We start from the raw sequence: 20,716 nt of genomic DNA, 5'->3' as shown, positions 1-20,716 counted from the left end.
TAATAATGATAGTACCACTTTCTTGTGACACTGCCACTTAGGTCATTTTGGCATAAAATGCATGAAGAAACTCCATGCTGATGGATGTTTGGAGTCACTTGATTTTGAATCGCTTGACACATGCGAGCCATGCCTCATGGGCAGGATGACTAAGATCCCGTTTTCAGGTACAATGAAACGGGCAAGTGACTTGTTGGAAATCATACATGCTGATGTGCGTGATCCAATGAGAATTAAGGCGTGTGGTGGATATCGTTATTTTCTCATCTTCATTGACGATTTGAGTAGATATGGGTATATTTACTTAATGAAGCACAAGTCTGAAACGTTTGAAAAGTTCAAGCAATTTCAGAGTGAAGTTAAGAACCATCATAACAAGAAGATCAAATTCCTACGATCTGATCGAGGGAGAATTTCCGAGTTATGAGTTTGGCAATCACTTAAGACATTGTGGAATTGTTTCACAGTTGAAGCCACCTGGAACACCACAGCGAAATGGTGTGTCCGGACGTCGTAATCGAACCTTATGAGATATGGTGCGATCTATGATGTCTCTTAGCGATCTACCGCTATCATTTTGAGGTTATGCGTTAGAGACAGCTGCATTCACTTTAGATAGGGCACCATCTAAGTCCGTTGAGACGACGTCATATGAACATTGGTTTGTCAAGAAACCAAAGTTGTCGTTTCTTAATGTTTGGGGCTGCGATGCTTAAGGCTTCAGCCAGAGAAGCTCGAACCCAAAGCGGAAAAACACATCTTCATAGGATACCCAAAGGTGACAGTTGGGTATACCTTCTATCTTAGATCCGAGGGCAAATTGTTTGTCACAAGAACGGGTCCTTTCTCGAGAAGGAGTTTCTCTCGAAAGAATTGAGTGGGAGGAAGATAGAACTTGATGAGGTTGTTGAACCTCTACTTCAACCGGAAAGTAGTGCAACACAGAAAGATGTTTCTGTGGCGCCTACGTCTGTTGAAGAGGAAGTTAGTGATAGTGATCATGAAGCTTCGGATCAAGTTGCTATCGAACCTCGTAGGTCGACAAGGATATGTACTACTCCTGAGTGGTTTGGTAATCCTGTCTTAGATATCATGTTGTTAGACAACAATGAACCTATGAGCTATGGAGAAGCGATGGTGGGCCCGTATTCCGACAAATGGTTAGAAGCCATGAAATCCGAGATAGGATCCATGTATCAGAACAAAGTATGGACTTTGGTGGACTTGCCCGATGATCGGCAAGCCATTGAGATAAATGGATCTTTAAGAAGAAGACGGACGTGGACGGTGATGTTACCGTCTATGAAGCTCGACTTGTGGCAAAGAGTTTTTTTCACAAGTTCAAGGAGTTGACTACGATGAGATTTTCTCACCCGTAGCGATGCTTAAGTCCGTCGGATTCATGTTAGCATTAGCTGTATTTTTCGATTATGAAATCTGACAGATGGATGTCAAAACAAGTTTTCTTACCAGTTTTCGTAAGAAAAAGTTGTATGTGATACAATCAAAGGTTTTGTCGATCCTAAGGATGCTAAAAGGTATGCTGGCTCCAACGATCCTTCTATGGATTAGAGCAAGCATCTCGGAGTCGGAATATATGCATTGATGGAGTGATCAAAGTTTTTAGGTTTATACAATGTTTGCTAGAAACTTGTATTTACAAGAAAGTGAGTGGGAGCACTACAACATTTCTGATAAGTATATGTGGATGACATATTGTTGATCTGAAATGATGTAGAATTTCTGGAAAGCATAAACGGTTGTTTGAAAAGTGATTTTCAAAGGAAGACCTGGATAAAGCTGCTTACATATTGGGCATCAAGATCTATAGAGATAGATCAAGACGCCCGATGATACTTTCAAAAGAACACACACCTTTGACATGATTTTGAAGGAGTTCAAAATAGATCAGTCAAAGAAGGAGTTCTTACCTGAGTTGTAAGGTGTGAAGTTGAGTAAGACTCAAAGCTTGATCACGGCAGAAGAAAGAGGAAGGACGAAGGTCGTCCCCTATGCTTTTGTCATAGGCTCTATACGGTATGCCATGCTGAGTACCGCACCTGATTTGTGCCTTGCCACATGTCTGGCAAGAGGGTACAAAGGTGATCCAGGAGTGGATCACTGGACAGTGGTCAAAATTGTCCTTAGAGGAATAAGGAAATATTTCTCGGTTATGGAGGTGATAAAGAGTTCGACGTTAAGAGTTACGTCGATGTAAGCTTTAACACCTATCCGGATGACTATGAGTAGAAAAACCGGATATGTATAATGGAGCAACCATTTGGAATAGCTCCAAGTGGAACGTGGTAGCAGCATCTACGATATGACATAAAGTTTTGCGAAGTACATGCGGATCTGATTGTTGCAGACCCGTTGACTATAACCTCTCTCACAAGCATAACATGATCAAACCCAGAACTCATTGAGTGTTAATCACATAGTGATGTGAACTAGATTATTGACTCTAGTAAACTCTTTGGATGTTAGTCACATGGTGATGTGACCTGTGAGTGTTAATCACATGGCGATGTGAACTAGATTATTGACTCTAGTACAAGTGGGAGACTGTTAGAAATATGCCCTAGAGGCAATAATAAATTGGTTATTATTATATTTCCTTAATCATGATAATCGTTTATTATCCATGCTAAAATTGTATTGATAGGAAACTCAGATACATGTGTGGATACATAGACAACACCATGTCCCTAGTAAGCCTCTAGTTGACTAGCTCGTTGATCAATAGATGGTTACGGTTTCCTGACCATGGACATTGGATGTCGTTGATAACGGGATCACATCATTAGGAGAATGATGTGATGGACAAGACCCAATCCTAAGCCTAGCACAAGATCGTGTAGTTCGTCTGCTAAAGCTTTTCTAATGTCAAGTATCATTTCCTTAGACCATGAGATTGTGCAACTCCCGGATACCGTAGGAATGCTTTGGGTGTACCAAACGTCACAACGTAACTGGGTGGCTATAAAGGTGCACTACAGGTATCTCCGAAAGTGTCTGTTGGGTTGGCACGAATCGAGACTGGGATTTGTCACTCCGTGTAAACGGAGAGGTATCTCTGGGCCCACTCGGTAGGACATCATCATAATGTGCACAATGTGACCAAGGAGTTGATCACGGGATGATGTGTTACGGAACGAGTAAAGAGACTTGCCGGTAACGAGATTGAACAAGGTATCGGGATACCGACGATCGAATCACGGGCAAGTACTATACCGGTAGACAAAGGGAATTGTATACGGGATTGATTGAATCCTTGACATCGTGGTTCATCCGATGAGATCATCGTGGAACATGTGGGAGCCAACATGGGTATCCAGATCCCGCTGTTGGTTATTGGCCGGAGATATGTCTCGGTCATGACTGCATGGTTCCCGAGCCCGTAGGGTCTACACACTTAAGGTTCGATGACGCTAGGGTTAGAGGGAAAGTATGTACGCGGTTACTGAATGTTGTTCAGAGTCCCGGATGAGATCCCGGACGTCACGAGGAGTTCCGGAATGGTCCGGAGGTAAAGATTGATATATAGGAAGTGAGGATTTGGCCACCGGAAGTGTTCCGGGCATCACCGGTAATGTACCGGGACCACCGGAAGGCCCGGGGGTCCACCGGGAGGGGCCACCAGCCCAGAGGCTTGCGTGGGCCAATAGTGGGAAGGGACCAGCCCCTAGGTGGGCCGGGGCGCCCCCACCAAGGCCCAAGGCGCCTCAAGAGAAGATGGGGGCAAACCCTAGGGCAGATGGGCCCTAAAGCCCACCCCAGGTGCGCCTCCCCCTCTCCCCCCTTTGGCCGCCACCCTAGATGGGATCTGGGGCTGCCGCACCCCTTGGGGTGGGAACCCTAGAGGGGGCGCAGCCCCCTTCCCTCCCCCTATATATAGTTGAGGTCTAGGGGCTGCCCAATACACGAGTTATTCTCTCCCAGGCGCAGCCATACCTCTCTCCCTCCTCGTCTCTCGTAGCTTGGCGAAGCCCTGCTGGAGTTCCGTGCTCCTCCACCACCACCACGCCGTCGTGCTGCTGCTGGACGGAGTCTTCCCCAACTTCTCCTTCTCCCCTTGCTGGATCAAGGCGTGGGAGACGTCACCGGGCTGCACGTGTGTTGAACGCGGAGGCGCCGTGGTTCGGCGCTTAGATCGGAATCAACCGCGATCTGAATCGCTACGAGTACGACTCCTTCATCCGCGTTCTTGCAACGCTTCCGCTTAGCGATCTACAATGGTATGTAGATGCACTCCCCTTCCCCTCGGTGCTAGATTACTCCATAGATTGATCTTGGTGATGCGTAGAAAATTTTAAATTTCTGCTACGATCCCCAACAAGAACAGCTCTGCCGGAGCCCTAGATTGGTTCCGCCTCGTGGCGGCGGAGTTTCTTCCCGAAAGCTTGCTTATGATTTTTTTCTCGGACGAAAGACTTCATATAGCAGAAGATGGGCACCGGAGGGCCACCAGGGGGCCTACGAGGTAGGGGGCGCGCCCAGGGGGTAGGGCGCGCCTCCCACCCTCGTGGCTAGGGTGTGGCCCCCCTCTGGTATTTTCTTCGTCCAGTATTTTTTATTAATACAAAAATGACTTCCGTGAAGTTTCAGGACTTTTGGAGCTGTGTAGAATAGGTCTCTAATATTTGCTCCTTTTCCAGCCCAGAATTCCAGCTGCCGGTATTCTCCCTCTTCATGTAAACCTTGTAAAACAAGAAAGAATAGGCATAAGTATTGTGACATAACGTGTAATAGCAGCCCATAAAGCAATAAATATCGATATAAAAGCATGATGCAAAATGGACGTATCAGTGTGTACCGCTCATTGTAAGGCATGGCAGGACCAGAGACCCCATGATACCGAATCTTCAGAGGTTCAAGCTTCTGCAAAAAACAAGTAATGACAAATCTTAGGGCATGTCAATTTCAACTAAAGGCAAATTCGCTAAATATTTAGATCACTCATTATTACCAGCCCCTTCTCGCGCATCATGTAGGCCCGGTGTTGTGTGTCAATGGCATTGTCGAGAAGCCAAACCATCCTTACAAAGTTCAAACAATAAACATATATGAGTTCATCTCAAATATCGGTATACACTCAACATTTCATATGTGTTCATCTAAACATCTCATATGTATTCATCTACAAGAATCTCAACATCTCCTTCTCACTCAATGAATAAATAATTGTAAATTCTCATATATATCTCGTATGTCATATGTGTTCAAGTAAATCAACATCTCATATTTCAAATAAACTCAACATCTAATATATACCTAAAAAAACTCAACATCTCAGATATAGCTACAAAACTCAACATCTCATAATTATCTACAAAACTAGGCATCTCATATATATCTAAAAAATAATAAACAATCTAGGTTTCACTAACAAGAATCATATAATACCGGATATGACTACACATCCTCCATCACAACACCCAAACTTGGACAAAAAGATCCAAACCAAGCAAATCAAAGGTTCCACCTAATCTTGAGCAAATCCTTAAAATTGCAACGAATTTACGGAGGAAAAAAGGGAACGGAGGAGTTTACCTAGTAGGAGGGATTGGAGATCGAATCCAGGCCTAAAATCTTCAGATCTGAGAGGGGTGTGTGTGTGTGGGGGGATCCGAAGGGGGCGCCGCCGCCGCTCTCTATACAGAGAGCAACTTCCTGGAGAGGGGGAAGAACTGCCTGGGAGGGGCTGGCCCGATGCGGCTTAAGTCAAAGTGCAGCGCCCAAGCGATAGGCGCTGCACTTAACACAGCGTGGCGCCCAAGGCTTAGGTGCTGCACTGCTATGTGTGGGGCTGCGCCTGGACCCGGGCTGCCACGCTGGCAGGATGTGCGACGCCTAAGAGAAGGGCGCTGCAACGTTGGGTGCGGCGCCTTGCTGTCGGGCGCCACACGAAAGGGTCACTAGCATGAATTTTTTCGAAAACAGGTCAGTTCGTGATTTGATTTCACCCCGAGGTCAAATATGTGATTTCTCTCAACAGCAGAAGCCCATTTCAATCGTCCCCATTCCCCAAATCATTCGCCTCCCCCAAATCCGGCGAGCCGAAACGGCAAAACCCCACCTAAAACCTCGCCAGCCCCCGCCACCACCGGCGACGGCGACGGCGACCATGCGCCGTCATCTCGACCTGCTCCCCCGCCTCCTCCTCCGCCGCCACGTCCACCGCCGCGCCAGGCCCGGGGCCTCGCCGCCCCCGCCCCCGCCGCCCAACCCGCCGCGCCCGCCGCAGAAGCCCGAGCCCGTCACCATCCACGGGGAGACGTGGCACGACAGCTACGCCTGGATGGGCTCGCTCTCCGACGCCGCCGCCATGCGCCACATGGACGTCCACATGGAGGCCGAGGAGAAGTACGCCGAGGCCTGCCTCGCCGCCGCAGGCGCCGACCGCCTCGCCCGCAAGCTCCAGCTCGAGATGGCCTCCCGCCTCGCCTCCGACGCCTGCACGCCGCCCGCCCGCTGGGGCCCCTGGCTCTACTACCGCCGCGCGGACGAGGGCAAGCAGTACCCCGTGCTCTGTCGCCGCTCCGCCGCTCTCCATGGGGAGTTCGTCTCCTACAGCGACCCCTCCGCGGGGTTCGACTTCACCGCTGGGAAGCGCATCGAACAGAAATTGGTGGATTACAACAAGGAGGCCGAGCGATTCGGAGGTAACACCGAGATTAATTTTGGCATTTGCTACTATTCCAGTCGTCTCGAGCATGAGGGCTTCTGTTACACAGTTATTGTTATTTTTACCTTTCAAAGTGCCGTGTCAATGGCTCAATGCTATTTATTTCTTAATAATCCATTGCTATTATTGTGTACATTCTGTTTTATGGACTCGATAGATTGAGAGGTTTGATATCCTGGTGATGCAAATGTGGGGTTTGTTGTTTTAATTGCTGTAGCTGTTGTTTATATTTGATTTTATCATTGGTATATACATTTGTTAACAGGACAAAAAACTTTCTTGACTTGCTCCTACCCCTGTTACCTAGTACTCCCTCCGTCCCATAATATAATAGCGTTTTTGACACTAGTATTATGGGACGGAGGGAGTACCTTTTTACCATCTAGGCATCTGCCGCGTGTTACCTTAGAATTACCAGAAGTTTGTTCATTTGTTAGTTAGTGCCAAATAAGTTTGCTAGGTTGTAATTACATAATGCTACTGCAGTTGATCATTGATGTGCCATAAATTATTGGTAATGAAAACTGGTGAACGTCAGCTGGGAGGGGGATGGCAAGCAAACTTTTTTTTGTGGCAACTTTAGCTGGTAGGAGATGGCAAATTCTGCCCTTTTTTGCCGCAAAATTTCTCTTCTTTCCATAAATTGCCATGCGTTTGTGAAGAAACTGGCAATCGCATACAACTAAACTTGCGATCTAAAATGTTCGCAAATGCCAACCCCTCCCAACGAACGTTCGCCAGATATTGCGGTCCTAAATATTCTCCACAATCATGATAGTACTTGATTTTTATTTCATTTTTGCTGTTTTAATTCTATGATCTTGCTGTATTGTTCTTGTATCCGCTTGTGATCTAAATTTACAAATATTCTACACTTAGTTACTTACCAAATGTCAAATCGAAGGCTAGTAAAGATACTTTGGTGCATCCCCACCCTGCCATTTTTTATACTTTATGCACTTTGCCGACTCCGCACTAGAGAATACTCCCTCTGTACGATCTTATATTTCTTTACGGAGGGAGTACATCTTTGGAGGAATACACTTGCTAAATCATTTTGGTCCCGAAGTGGGCGCTCAAAGGTAGTTAGTCCTTTTGTAGTTTTGATTATTCAGATTACAAAAGCTAAAGCCTATCAATATTATGCAGGATACTCATATGAGGAGCTATCTGAAGTTTCTCCAGATCACCGCTTCATTGCGTACACCATGTATGACAAAGATAAGGATTCTTTCACTTTAATGATCAGGGATCTGGTGACGGGCACACTATGCGATAAACCTCGTGCTGATCGGGTCTCAAATATTTCGTGGGCTATGGATGGGAAAGCACTGGTTTATATTGTTACAAATGAGGACAGAAGACCATATAGGTTGGTGGATTTCTTTTTGTTGCGCCGGTTCATCTATGCTGTGCTGTATTGCACTGTGACTGAAGTTTTTCTTTGGTTAGGCTGTTTTGCAGCATTATTGGATCGAACAAGGATGATATTCTTATGTTGGAAGAACCTGATGAGAATATTTATTTGAATATCAGACATACCAAGGATTTTCGGTTTATAACGTTAAATGTCTTTTCAGACACGCACTCAAAGGTTCCACTTCTCGTGCACACTATCTGTATTATTCATAGTTGGTCCGCTGTTTGTTACTTATGCAAAATTATCCTTTTGCAGGTATATTTAATAAGGGCTTCTGACCCCTTGTCCAGAATGACACTGGTATGGGAAGGTGAATCCCAAGTTCATTGCATTGTGGAGCATCATCATGGACACCTGTATTTATTCACAGATGCTGCAAGAGAAGGTGTCTGTGTTAATTCACATTACCTAATGCAGTGTGATGTGGAATCTCCTGGGCCAAAGAGTTGGAAGGTTTGTGCTATGCATCTACTATGTCATGTCAAAGTTGTCCGAGTGCACCTGTTCTCTAGATATGCACGCATTATCTTCACAAAATATGCAATGAATCCTTCGAAAATAGCAGTTGCACTTTCTAATATATTTTAGGCAAATGCACCATAAGCCCAGCTGTCATGAAAAATGTTCTGCTCTGAGTTAATTCAGATAAGTGACTTTGTGCGGTCTATTTGACACTCTTTTGATGTTTGAATTCAGAATGTTTTCCTTGAGGAACCAGGTATTATTCTTGAAGATGTTGACTTTTGCAATACTCATATGGTGCTTATTCTGAGACAAGGCAGAAAACTCAGACTTTGTTCAGTCAATCTGCCTCTACCTGAAAATATCCAAGTAAGTCCATTTTCTTTTCATATGATGTTATATACAAGCCTAAGTTGAGAAATGATCAAATGAATAATTATACTGTATTTATTTTCCTAGTGATGGCCTCCCCCACAATCTGTTACTGTGTTCGGGAGTGGCAACATTGCAAATCTTTGTTGTTCACTAAATTTACTCAGTCTGCGGTCATATTGCCTAATTGGATATCTGAAACTGAGCTATGATTCTCATCATTTTTAGCATATTTTCCTGTTATTGGCTATTCATATGCTGCAATCGTAATTGTATATTATAGAACTATAACCTACATATTCGTATTCAATTCATTTCTCAGGTACCTGCTCATCTATCAGATTTTCACCCACTTGACTTGCCTCTTCCCGATCATGTGTGTCAGATTTTATCTGGCCCAAATTATGACTACTATTCTTCAACAATGCGTTTCACAATATCATCACCTGTGGTATGCATATATTTCTGCTGTTTGTCTTAGCTCATTGTTTCATCCTTCTACACCATTGACACTGGGACAGTTGTTTTTCGTTTTGCTTTGCAAGCAGGGCCGAATTAGTTACCTGTACTGTTTTTCTATTTTTATGCAGTAACACCATCTTTCTTATGTATGGAAATGTGGATTTTGGACATCCATTATTTGGTTGAGATAACTGGCCTTAATTAGTTTATGTAAATACTATCCAAATTGTCCGAGTTGGCTATTTCTCATAGAGAAATCATTTACATGAAAAACTTAAGATGTATTAGCCCTAGATATCCTTTGGTTCTGAGTGTCACTGAAGGTCTTCCTTTATAAAGTAGCACAAGTGCACAACAGATGAATGATGTTACAAACATACTGTAGAAGAAAACATATCCTTGGAAGCCACCTTTCACTCTACCACCTTCCCAACAGTACACAGTATTTTATCTACTTTGCAATTTAAATCATCTCCTACCATGTTTTCAACGTTATATTTTCTTTTTCTTTTGTGAATTCAGTGCTATGCCTTATATCCTTTACAGGGTGGTTAAGTGCTAGCAACTTAGTATCTCTTGTGATAATCTGCTTGCACAGTTGTTCATTAGTACATTTCAAATTTTGTTATAATATCTTGATTTAATTGGCTTATGTAATTGTTGCCTTGCCGCCTATATGGAAAGGTGCATTCATACACGATGTTGCTGTTATCCATATAATTAAACCAAATGGAATAAAAAGTTCAACATTATTCAGTAGCTGAACCTTTTTTCGTAATATATTTCATGGTAATTAACAAGCAACCTGCTATATATCTACTATACTAGTTAAAAACCTTTTGCTCTATTGTCCTTAAGTTTCGTGCAACCAACTATTAAACTGTTACCACAATACCACTCCACATCTGGGAAGGTATTGCTTGTGAGTTGTGGCACCTTAGCATTACATCGCTGTCAACTATCTTTGTGGATCTTCTTATTTTGCCATCATGTAATCTAGGGAACTAAAATGGATCAATTAAAATTCGTATTTGTCAGTGTATTTTATTTCTTAGCAGTAACCTAATCTTTCAACTTAGATGCCAGATGCAGTTGTTGATTACAACTTACTAAATGGAAAGTGGCAAATAGTGCAACAGCAAAACATGCTTCATGAGAGAACAAAGGTACTGTATGGGAATGCTTTTGCTTCTAGTGCGGGCAAGCTGTCTTCAGATGGAGCTGATTTGTCAAGTGAAGATTTGGGAGATTGTGACTGGAATGAGCTCTCTGAATACTATGCATGTGAGTACTATGATGTTCCATCGAAGGACGGAGTTTTGGTTCCACTCACCTTGGTATATTCACGAAAGCACAAGCAAGAAGGGAATCCAGGATTGCTTCATGGGCATGGTGCCTATGGTGAGATTCTGGATAAGCGTTGGCGTAGTGAGTTAAAGAGCCTACTCGATCGTGGTTGGGTGATTGCATATGCTGATGTTAGGTACGTATTGCCTACTTTCTGGAAAAAGGCGTCTTTACCTCCTGAAACAACAAATGAATTCTTTCTGAAAAGATACCATAGAGACAATTTTCCAGGTCCATATTGACTTCCGTTGTCCCATTGATAATATTTTCAGTGAGAAATGGATATCAAATGAGTTTGACTGATTTTGGTTCATGGGAGCTTATGCCATCTTCAAAAACATGCCTGCTTTTGCCTTTAGAGTTTTTACAGGCCACACTCGTATTGACTTAAAAATATATGGTTTCAGGGGTGGTGGAGGTTATGGCAAGGAGTGGCACTGGGATGGTGCACGTACCAAAAAGATGAATTCTATATATGATTTTGTCTCTTGTGGTGAATTTCTTCTTGAAAAAGGTATCATACAAGAAAATAAGCTTGCTGGATGGGGATACAGTGCTGGAGGACTTCTGGTGGCTTCGGCAATCAATACTCGTCCAGATTTGTTCCGTGCCGCTGTTTTAAAGGTATGCATGATTTATTTGTAGCAATCAGTATGTCACTCCATGTTCCCCAATATTAGATGTCCATGCTAAAGTTTCAAATGAAGCTAGACTCAGTTTGGTTTGCTGAACTGTTCTGGGCTGTGCTTATTTTATAATCTGCTGTTGAAATAACCACAAAAGTAGGCAAAAGCTGGTCAAACAAACGCTAAAATATGCAAAAGCGGTGGGGCAAATGCGATAATGATAATCCACCGCAATGCCAAATGCAGCCTAAATATCTGCCAATCACAAACCAAGCAGCCCACACATTTCAAACTTACGTGCAGAATAACCTAGCGATTTTTTTTAAGCCCTTTCAGTGCTGTTTTCTTTGTCGCTAAATATGATAGGTAAAGGCAACTAATGACCATTTTTAGTAATGGAGTGCCTGCAGGCAAATTGATGTTCTTGAATTGTTTGCTGAGCTTGGAATGGCCATATTAGTCATCCATTCTTGGTGATCTCCAAGATGTGCTATTACTGCATCTATTGTTGTTCCTATTATTGATGGTTCATTACCACAACTTACATTTTATCTTTCTCAGGTCCCTTTCTTGGATGTTTGCAACACTCTGCTCCATCCTATTCTACCTCTTACAGCCATTGATTATGAGGAGTTTGGGTTTCCTGTGGACCATGAAGAATTCCTTTCAATCAAGAAGTATTCTCCCTATGATAATATCCAGAAGGATGTTCCTTACCCTGCTGTGTTTGTGACATCATCATTTAATACAAGGTATGCATTACCTGGGTATAGAGTTATGCCTGGACCATTAGGATCTGCAGTATACTTGGCCAAACTTGCTAGTCCTCATTAGTTCGTACCTTCCAGCATTATAGTCTGCACTCCACTCCTAGGTCAAAACCTTTGGATGCACTGCACTTAATTCCATTTTGCTCAAGTTATCTGCATCTGTAGTATACTACACTCAAAGATTAAATTGAAAGTTACCTGCATCTGTACTAATCTAAATTAGAGAGGTTGAGTTATATCTGCATTTGGAGTATTTTACTGTCTGCATATGGGCTATTCTGCTCTGATCCTCCAGTTACTGTGTTTGACTAAACCAATTATTGCATTTGACAATGATAGGTTTGGTGTATGGGAAGCAGCTAAATGGGTTGCAAAAGTCCGTGAACTTACTCAATATGATCCGGAGCGACCTGTAATTCTCAACTTGACAACAGATGTTGTGGAAGAAAGCAAGTATTTGGAAACCAAGGAATTAGCAACGGAGACTGCTTTCTTAATTAAAATGGTGAACAATACCTGAACAACATCCTTTGCCTTTCGGCTTCCGAAATTGTTTCTCAAACTCAATGATGTGGCCCATGTGCTATGTCGCCAGTCCTCCATGTTTGATGAGATCTGAGGATTAGTCCATCAATTGGAGCTTATACGAGGTAACGTACTCCTATTCTACTTTCTTACCAAGTACTCCCTCCGTTCCAAAATAGATGACCCAACATTGTACTAACTTTGTACAAAGTTGAGTCATCTATTTTGGAACGGAGTGATAGAAATAACTTCTCTTGCAGATTCCAAGCACATTGATTGTAACACACATGATGGATTGATTCTCTCATCGTTTTGTTGCAGATGTCCTTGGAAATCATATGCACATATTCCTACATTATATGAGATAGCTGCCCACTCAAGCTATCTTAAATGGCCTGATCTCTTGCCACCACTGACCTGGTCTCCCACGGTTCTACCAATTGTATGGTGTTAAAATTGGATCATCTCAGTTGAACCGTATCAACGAAACAAGTATTGTTATCTCCCCTCCTTCTCAATCATGGAATTGACATCATATGCCATGAATTAGAGGTGGAACACGCTGTCATCTACTAATTGGCACATCAAGTTAAATTAGACCAAGATACTCATATTGTACATGGAAAGCTGATACTATACTAAACCTGATGCTAGGTAGTGCAAACTCGATTCTTCATGGCCTCGGAGATGTACTGCTGCTGTATAGTAGACGTGCACTACGACAGTGAGACCAGAACATACATGTCTTAGCAGCGGAAGCGCCAAATCATTCTTTCATCCTTCCACTGAAATTCAAATTCTCACAGCTTATGAACGCCTGTAGCAAAGTAAGGAATGAACAAAGTGAACTTGGTGTGATAATCAGGGAGGGTGGAACAGTTGGATGACCATGTATACCAAAAGTTTTTTCGATGTGGGAATTTCTACCAATGAGAAGCTGGAAAGATGTCAATAGGCATGAAGCACTGATCATGGTGGATTCAGTTGGAGAGAGATTACATCTGGTTTTAATTTTTGTAGCTTTTTGCACTGGTGTTGTTGTTGCTCTGTATAAACTAAATTTCTATCCGGTGCAATTCGTATTAGACGCGGTTGACACCTTGCAGGCTCGATGACAATTGTCCATATGTTCGTACAGTACCATTCAGAACAGGAAAAAAAAGCTGAGAATTCAGGAGTTGTGATGTGAACGATGTCTCTGATATCTATTTCTGGCAATTGGTATATTACCTTCTGATAAGGTCAATGCCCAGCACGGCGTGCAGTCGTCGTGTAGCGTCATTGTCAATATTACCTTGGGAGAGTTACCAGTGGCAACGGGAGATGTTGTGGTTCCCCCTTTTATTTCAAATTTGATAAAATTGAAATGGCTGTATAGAACCAACTGGATGTCCTATCCTTTCTTAACATGTGTAATTTGTGGAAGTGGCAGTGTTTAATCTGGGTTGAGAGCTTGAGGTTGCCAGATTATTATTTCTTTTATGGTTGAGGCGACTATTCATCTTAACGTTTCACCATATTTCACCGGTTGATCTCTTCCTCCCATCAACCGCCCCCTCTGCTCGACATGTGCCCCCTGTGGGGCCTGCTCACCACACCCCTTCCCAATCGCATCTTCTCTATGGGCCTTTCTCCTCTCCACGCATTTGATTTTTCTCTTCATGTTCCCCACGCCGGCTATGGGGGCGAGCTTCCAACGGCGACCGCCATCTCCCCATTGCTGTGAATCGAGAAATGGTTTGACACTAGCCAGCGTTGCGCACCCCCCATTGCAATACCTGATGCAGCATCGTCGGCATTGGGATGAAGCTTCCAATGGAAGAACCGTCAAGCTTTGCAGTGGGATGACGCTTCCGATGTAAGAATCGTCAGCATTGCGATGAAGCATCCAATGCGACGGCTCCGCCGTGATGCGTGAGCTCCGCGTGCTGTTGCAATGGTGCTAAATTGGAGCATTGCCGAGGCCCTCAGAGCATCACTAGTGCTGCATTGGAGCATCACAGGGCCACCGGAGCACACCATTGTTGCAGCTCTCGCTGAAACTACGTGCGCGGTGCGGGGATGGAAGCGATGACATGGTCCTAGCGAGATCCTGTCATCAAGGAGTACACAATGGTTGGTCATGTGGCTGATCTTTTGCTAATCTTTTCCTAAGATCAGTTGAGTGACGCCTAGCAGCCGCCTATTGTTAATCATACACTTACCAAAACTCTATCCAGAATCCACTCCTAGCAAATCTTTTTATAAATTTCACCAAGTCCTAATACTTTAGAAGATTTCCTTTCGGTATTATCGAGTTAGTTGGGGTTATTATGCTCAAAGATCAAACCCAAATTTTAGGTAAATTACTAATTGTTAACTATTTTTTTAACACAGTATATGTGAATTCTAACTTCCAAATTTGATATATAATTAATGAGGAGCATTTTAGTCCTAAATTATCATCAAATCAGTACCTCACGTGCACACACAAATGAGCACAATAAAAGGAAAGGATGGAGTATAAATTAGAAGTGTATTGTCCTGCCGTGAGCTGGGCAGTTATGCTAGAACACCCAACAGTGGAAGTACATAATATCCAACACCCCAACAGAAGAAGTATATAATATCTCAGTGCAAACACATAAAAAGTTGATGGTACACATTGTCTTGCATAGAGTTTGAGGGGTCATCTTTTGATGAACATACACCAAAATAATCTCCAGGCTCTCCATACTGTTGGTCTGTGGCAAAAACAGGTTTGGTCAATGGCACATTTCATAAAAACAGATATCACCTAGCTAGACGATAGAATATTATGGTGAATACCTATATATACAAAAAAAACTAATTATAAGTTGGAACGGTACTAATACTAGTGTTAGGATCAAGAAGGAGAAGTGGATTTTGTTACTAAGAATTGTAGTCGGCTTTGAGTTCATACTAATTTCTTTTGATGAAATGACAAAACCTAACTACAACGTCACAACTTATGCTATTGTCTCTCTACTCACTAAATCAATATATAGTCTACATTTGCGATGTTATTACCCACATTTGGGCTCAACTGTGATGTCTTATAGTTGGCTAGGTGTTACTAATATTTTAGATAAATGCATGCAAGTTGCATGAGACACTTGATGCATATAATTATAGAGTTGGGTAATTGCTCATGTAGCACGCCCTTTGATCAAAACTCGTGTCATCGAACATGAAACAAAGCCTAATTACTCATGGTATCTCCGTGAATAAAATTAATTTTCCGCATGCATTTTACCCAAGGAAAAAAGGGCCCATAGTGGTATTTTTTACTGATCGTTCACTCTAGACATTGATTACTAAAGACAATACTAAGGTTTCCCATCAAATTAGGCATTAAATCGCTTACACAAAATGTCAACCTAGTATGAAAACGTAGATATATAAATTCATAGACACAAAAACTGCATCCAAGTTGTAGAACATATGGAACAATTAAACGAATGACAACTTAAGCTAGATGACAGTACATACCATGGTGCGGCAGTGTGCAAGTAGCGTGTGTAAACCGCGAGATGGTACCCAAGGAAGCCAACCAAGACCATGAGCAACAGCCAATTGAACAACACGGCGAGAATAACAGACAGAAACATGATGATAGGAGCGAGCGCCACACATGGGACCAGATAGGGAAGTGCATCCATCGGCCCCTTAAGGAGAACTCCGCGCGTGAGATTACTAGAGGCATGGCATAGCCAGAGGGCGGCATAGGGCCAGCCAAGGATGGAGAGGTTAAAGGCAACATACAGCTCCTGAGTCATATGTTCACTCCGTAGATCATCACCGCCATGTACATAGTCCAGCCCACCGAGATGATGAATGCTTTGACATAGACCAAGTGGGCGAGTTCTTTGGCGGCGTCCTTGCTAGGGCACGACGGCCGAGGCAGCTTGTCGATGCCCCGCTCGGTCCCCTCGTGCAGGCGGTACAAGGCGATGGAGCGGCCCAGGTACCCGGCGGCCCACGCCGTGCTCCAGTGCAGGATGAAGATGGCGGTGCGAGGGCCGACGGCGGCGGCGGCGTAGAAGGCCAGCAGGGGGCCGTAGGAGAGGCGTACGAGGTCCGTGTAGAACCACCAGTCCCTCTAAATGAAGAGCGAGGCGAGGAAGGCGTATGAGCAGAGGGTGAGCGACATGACCCACACCTGGGCCATCTCCTGCCCGTGGAAGTGCACCAGTAACAGGGTGGGGACGGCCAAGGCCAGGATCAGCAAGGAGGACATGGTCACAAGAACGCGGACGATCACTGCCCGGGGTTGAGCTTATAGAAGCCCTCGAGCCACTGCTTGTTCACGACCAGTGAAAGAAGGGCGGCGTAGAACCAGGACGTCTTCCCACAGGCACTTGCGGTGTGCGACGGCTGGATCTTGGGACTGGCGGCGGAGGAATTCCCGTCTCTGGCATCGGTTTCGGTCTTCACCGGCGAGGCGCGGATGAGCAGTGAACGGAGGGCCAAGTAGAGCTGGCCAAAGCGGCCAAGCCATGACGTTGAACCCATGGCGCCGGCCTTCTCTTCTCCGAGAGTATTTAACGTGACAAAAACTACCACTCTACGATTTTGTGCGAAAAACTACCAAATTTGTCCTAAACTGTGGCAAAAAACTACCAAGTCGCGAAAGCGCTCGCTTCGCCCGCGCTAACCCCGAATCTGACCGGTTGGGCCCACGAATCAGTTGCCACGCAGGCTAACGGTCGGCCGCCACGCGTTGACGGCCGTTATCGGCCCGTCCGCTGTCGGAACGGCGGCTGTCGGTCGGGTGCGGGTCAAGATCTGATCCGTTCCCCTCTCGCTTCACTCTCTCCCTCCTCTCCCTCTCTCTGAACTAGGTCTCTCTGAACTAGGTGGCGGCCGCCATGTCGTCGTTGATTCCGGAGGGTGGCGGCGCTGGCGGCGGCGACGTTGGCGGCGGCGACGCTAGCGGCGTTGACACAAGTTTGGACGCTGCTACCTCGCCCGCGCCTCCACCGATGGCCAGCGGCTCAGTCGATAATTGGTTGGGGAGCACCAGTTTCTCGACGCAGGCTGGCTCGCAGCAGCCGGAGGCATCGCTCTCCCAGTCATCACCAATGGGTTGCAGGTATGCAAGTAGCATCTGCTGGGCCTTTGGTTAGCTGCTTCAATCTGGCAAATTAGTAAGATGTGTTTGTTTCTGTTAGTTGGACATGTGTAGTAAACTGTATTGCAGTTGTAGCTCGGTCAATTTCAATTCAATTCATGAGTACTTATTTGTGCAGTTTGGCTGACCAGAAGTGGGAGATATGGTTTCATTTAGAAGGAAGAAACCCTGTGAAAAGGGGTATATTTGAGTCAGATATTTCTTTGCTTACTCTACAATCACTCATTGCTAGTGAAGGGTATGGGGACAGTGATTACATGTACTATGTGAAGGAGGAGGAAATTGGATCTGAAAGAGTAAAGTATTTAGGTAATGAAGCTAGTGTTCATGAAATGTTGGAGTTTTTTCATTATGTCAAGCTAGTGAACATAAAGGTTGTGAGAAATATTGAACCTGGAATTAGTACACAGGCTAATGAGAATTACATGAACACTCAAGAGAGCTGCTGTGTGAAAATGGTTGTGGAGCAATCTGAGCTTCAGAATCAGACAGATGATAGAAAGGCTCAGCTTGAGAGGAGCAGGATTCAAAGAGAGGCAGATTTGAACCACTTTGAAGGAGACACTGAAGTGTCTGAATTTTGTTCTGAGGATTCAGCTCATTCAGATGGGAGTGCTGAAGCTTTCAACAAATGGAAATAGAGTGTGCCTCTGAAGAGGATACAGCATGGCAAACTACTGCTATTGTGAAACATGTGAAGAATCCTGGTCCAACTAGCAGATGTCACAATGAGGTAGAGAAAAAACGTTTTGAAGATTGGTTTCCTGAAGCAGATGAGTTTTGTTTTGCTGGTGATGCAGGCATAAGTGATGAGGAAGAAGAAGATGAAGTTGAACTACCATACCTCATGAAGAAGCCAAAGACAATGAGTAGTAAGAAAAAGATGAAGGAAAGGCTATATTTTGACCCCTCAATTCCCAATTCACATTTACTCTTGTGCAAGAGCTTGTGTTTTGATAGTGTTTACCAGTTCAGAGAAGCATTAAGAGATTTTCATATAAGGACTCTGAGGTCTTTTCACTACCACAGGAACACTCCAGCAAGAATTATTGTTTGGTGTTCACAGAGAGAGCATGGATGTGAATTTTACATGTGTGCCTCCAGGATAGCTCATGAAAGAACATTTTGCATTAAGAAGTGTAACATGGAGCACACTTGTCCAGCATCAGCAGAGAACACAAAGGTTACTACTAAGTGGCTTTCCAAAGCAGTTGAGCCTTATCTTAGAGCAGATCCTAGAGCACCTGTGGATTCACTTATTAAAAACAACAAAGTCAAGTTTTTAGTTGATGTATCAAAGAGTGTAGCCTATAGGGCAAGGAGGAAGGCTATTAAGGTTGTACAAGGTGACCAGAATGAGCAGTACTATAGACTGAGGGACTACCTACAAGCAGTTATTGACACAAACCCTGGTAGCAGGTGTGTAGTTACAACATTTGAGGACCCAGAAAACCCTGCCCCAACTCCTAGATTTAAGTACATGTTCTACTGCTTGCATGCATCAAAGCAAGGATTTCTTAATGGTTGCAGGCCCTTTATAGGTAAATCTATAACTGCATTTGGTTCAAAATATCTTGTTGTAAATTTATGGTAGCTAATTTGGGTATGGATGCAGGGCTTGATGGTTGCTTCATCAAGCTAACCACTGGACAACAAATTCTTGCAGCCACAGGAATAGATGGCAACAACAACATCTACCCCATAGCCTTTGGTGTGGTTGATAAGGAAGATTCAGAGAGTTGGACATGGTTCCTAACCCAGCTAAGATGTTGCATTGGAAGTGGTAGCAAATTTGGAACCTACACCATTATTTCTGACAGGCAAAAGGTATACACCCTATCTTAGCCAGTAGTTCAGATATATATTGTTATTAGTAGCTTTATTTCTTTTTGTTCATGACCATGGTTATTAATTTACAATCAGGGTCTTCTTAAGGCTATAAATGAGGTGTTCCCTGATTCCCCTCAGAGATACTGCCTCAGGCACATATATGCAAATTTTCAGTCAGCTGGTTTCAGAGGAGCAGAACTAAAGAAGCTAGTAGATCAGGCTAGCTACTCATTCACCAAACATGGCCATGAATTAGCAATGGCAGAGCTTAAAGCAGAGTGTGAGGATGCCTGAAAGTGGCTTAAAAAATTTCCAAAGGAGACTTGGTGTAGGTCTGCAATGGATTACAATTGCAAAACTGATCTTGTTGTGAACAACCTTTGTGAGGTTTTCAACAAATGCCGGCAACAACCAGGAGATGCACGCGCAGTACAGGGAGATCGCGTGCTGGTTCCCCAGTCTGGCGATGCTGAGGAACCACGCCCGCGGCCTCGTGAAGGTGATGCCAGCTGCTGAAAAGCAGCGCGCCTTCCCAGCCGGCCGCACAATCCCGCCGCCGACCATTCTGCTGTGGGCGATGCGCGAGGTGCAGCGCTCCCCCGACCCCAGGCAGCGCGCCCGATGGTGGATGTACCGCTCATCCACCACGCCGCCGGCCGCCGCGGACCACGTCACCGACGCCGTCCTCGCTCTCCCAGCCCCAATCAACAACACCTACTGGGAGAGGCGCAATCCATGGGTCCTTGAGCCCTCTGACGACTCTGACGGCGAGTCCTCTGACGATGAGTCCAGTGACGATGATGAGGACGAGCCCTCTGACGACTCTGACGACGAGGTGGATGAGGTCGTCGTCCTCTCCGACGACGAGCCTGAAGTGCAGCTGCTGGCTCCCGTCCTCGACGCCGTGGAGGGGGATAGGAACCTCCCAATCCACGTGGATGCGATGCCGGAGGTCGCCGATCTCCCAGACGGCGTCGTCGTGAAGCAAGAACAAGATGGCGGCGAGGAAGATGTGCTGGAGCCGGCGCCGACCAAGAAGAAGAGGGCGGCCGTGACTGCGGTGCGCCGCTCCCAGCGCCT

At 44.6% G+C, this 20,716-nt stretch overlaps 2 protein-coding genes across 3 annotated transcripts; both read left to right on the top strand.

The window, feature by feature from the left end:
• Nucleotides 1-6,009: 6,009 nt before the first annotated feature.
• Nucleotides 6,010-13,856, top strand: LOC109767645 (uncharacterized). 2 transcript variants are annotated; one of them, XM_020326377.4, is made up of 12 exons: nucleotides 6,010-6,665; nucleotides 7,838-8,060; nucleotides 8,141-8,282; nucleotides 8,364-8,561; nucleotides 8,805-8,939; nucleotides 9,265-9,393; nucleotides 10,484-10,887; nucleotides 11,159-11,375; nucleotides 11,939-12,129; nucleotides 12,487-12,797; nucleotides 12,994-13,224; nucleotides 13,327-13,856. In XM_020326377.4, exons 1-10 carry the CDS (start codon nucleotides 6,128-6,130, stop codon nucleotides 12,665-12,667), a joined length of 2,358 nt encoding a protein of 785 aa, XP_020181966.1. In that variant the 5' UTR covers nucleotides 6,010-6,127; the 3' UTR covers nucleotides 12,668-12,797; nucleotides 12,994-13,224; nucleotides 13,327-13,856. The 2 variants fall into 2 exon arrangements, with proteins under 2 accessions (XP_020181966.1, XP_020181967.1); XM_020326378.4 differs by having other exon boundaries at nucleotides 12,994-13,856.
• Nucleotides 13,857-18,950: 5,094 nt separating this feature from the next.
• On the top strand, nucleotides 18,951-19,930 carry LOC141022870 (uncharacterized). The gene is made up of 3 exons (XM_073499147.1): nucleotides 18,951-19,347; nucleotides 19,422-19,633; nucleotides 19,730-19,930. Exons 1-3 carry the CDS (start codon nucleotides 18,951-18,953, stop codon nucleotides 19,928-19,930), a joined length of 810 nt encoding a protein of 269 aa, XP_073355248.1.
• Nucleotides 19,931-20,716: the final 786 nt, after the last annotated feature.

Source organism: Aegilops tauschii, chromosome 5 (assembly GCF_002575655.3).
Source record: "Aegilops tauschii subsp. strangulata cultivar AL8/78 chromosome 5, Aet v6.0, whole genome shotgun sequence".
NCBI classification, from domain to species: Eukaryota; Viridiplantae; Streptophyta; class Magnoliopsida; order Poales; family Poaceae; genus Aegilops; species Aegilops tauschii.
This window is presented reverse-complemented; position numbering and strand designations above follow the sequence as displayed.

Bases quoted from the DNA above. Each gene is read 5' to 3' on its own strand.
- LOC109767645 (XM_020326377.4), top strand. From the start codon at position 6,128: ATGCGCCGTCATCTCGACCTGCTCCCCCGCCTCCTCCTCCGCCGCCAC. The intron at 8,061-8,140 runs GTTGGTGGATTT...TTCTTTGGTTAG, and splicing joins GAGGACAGAAGACCATATAG to GCTGTTTTGCAGCATTATTG. The intron at 9,394-10,483 runs GTATGCATATAT...CTTTCAACTTAG, and splicing joins TCACAATATCATCACCTGTG to ATGCCAGATGCAGTTGTTGA.
- LOC141022870 (XM_073499147.1), top strand. From the start codon at position 18,951: ATGGAGCACACTTGTCCAGCATCAGCAGAGAACACAAAGGTTACTACT. The intron at 19,348-19,421 runs GTAAATCTATAA...GTATGGATGCAG, and splicing joins TGGTTGCAGGCCCTTTATAG to GGCTTGATGGTTGCTTCATC. The intron at 19,634-19,729 runs GTATACACCCTA...ATTTACAATCAG, and splicing joins TTATTTCTGACAGGCAAAAG to GGTCTTCTTAAGGCTATAAA.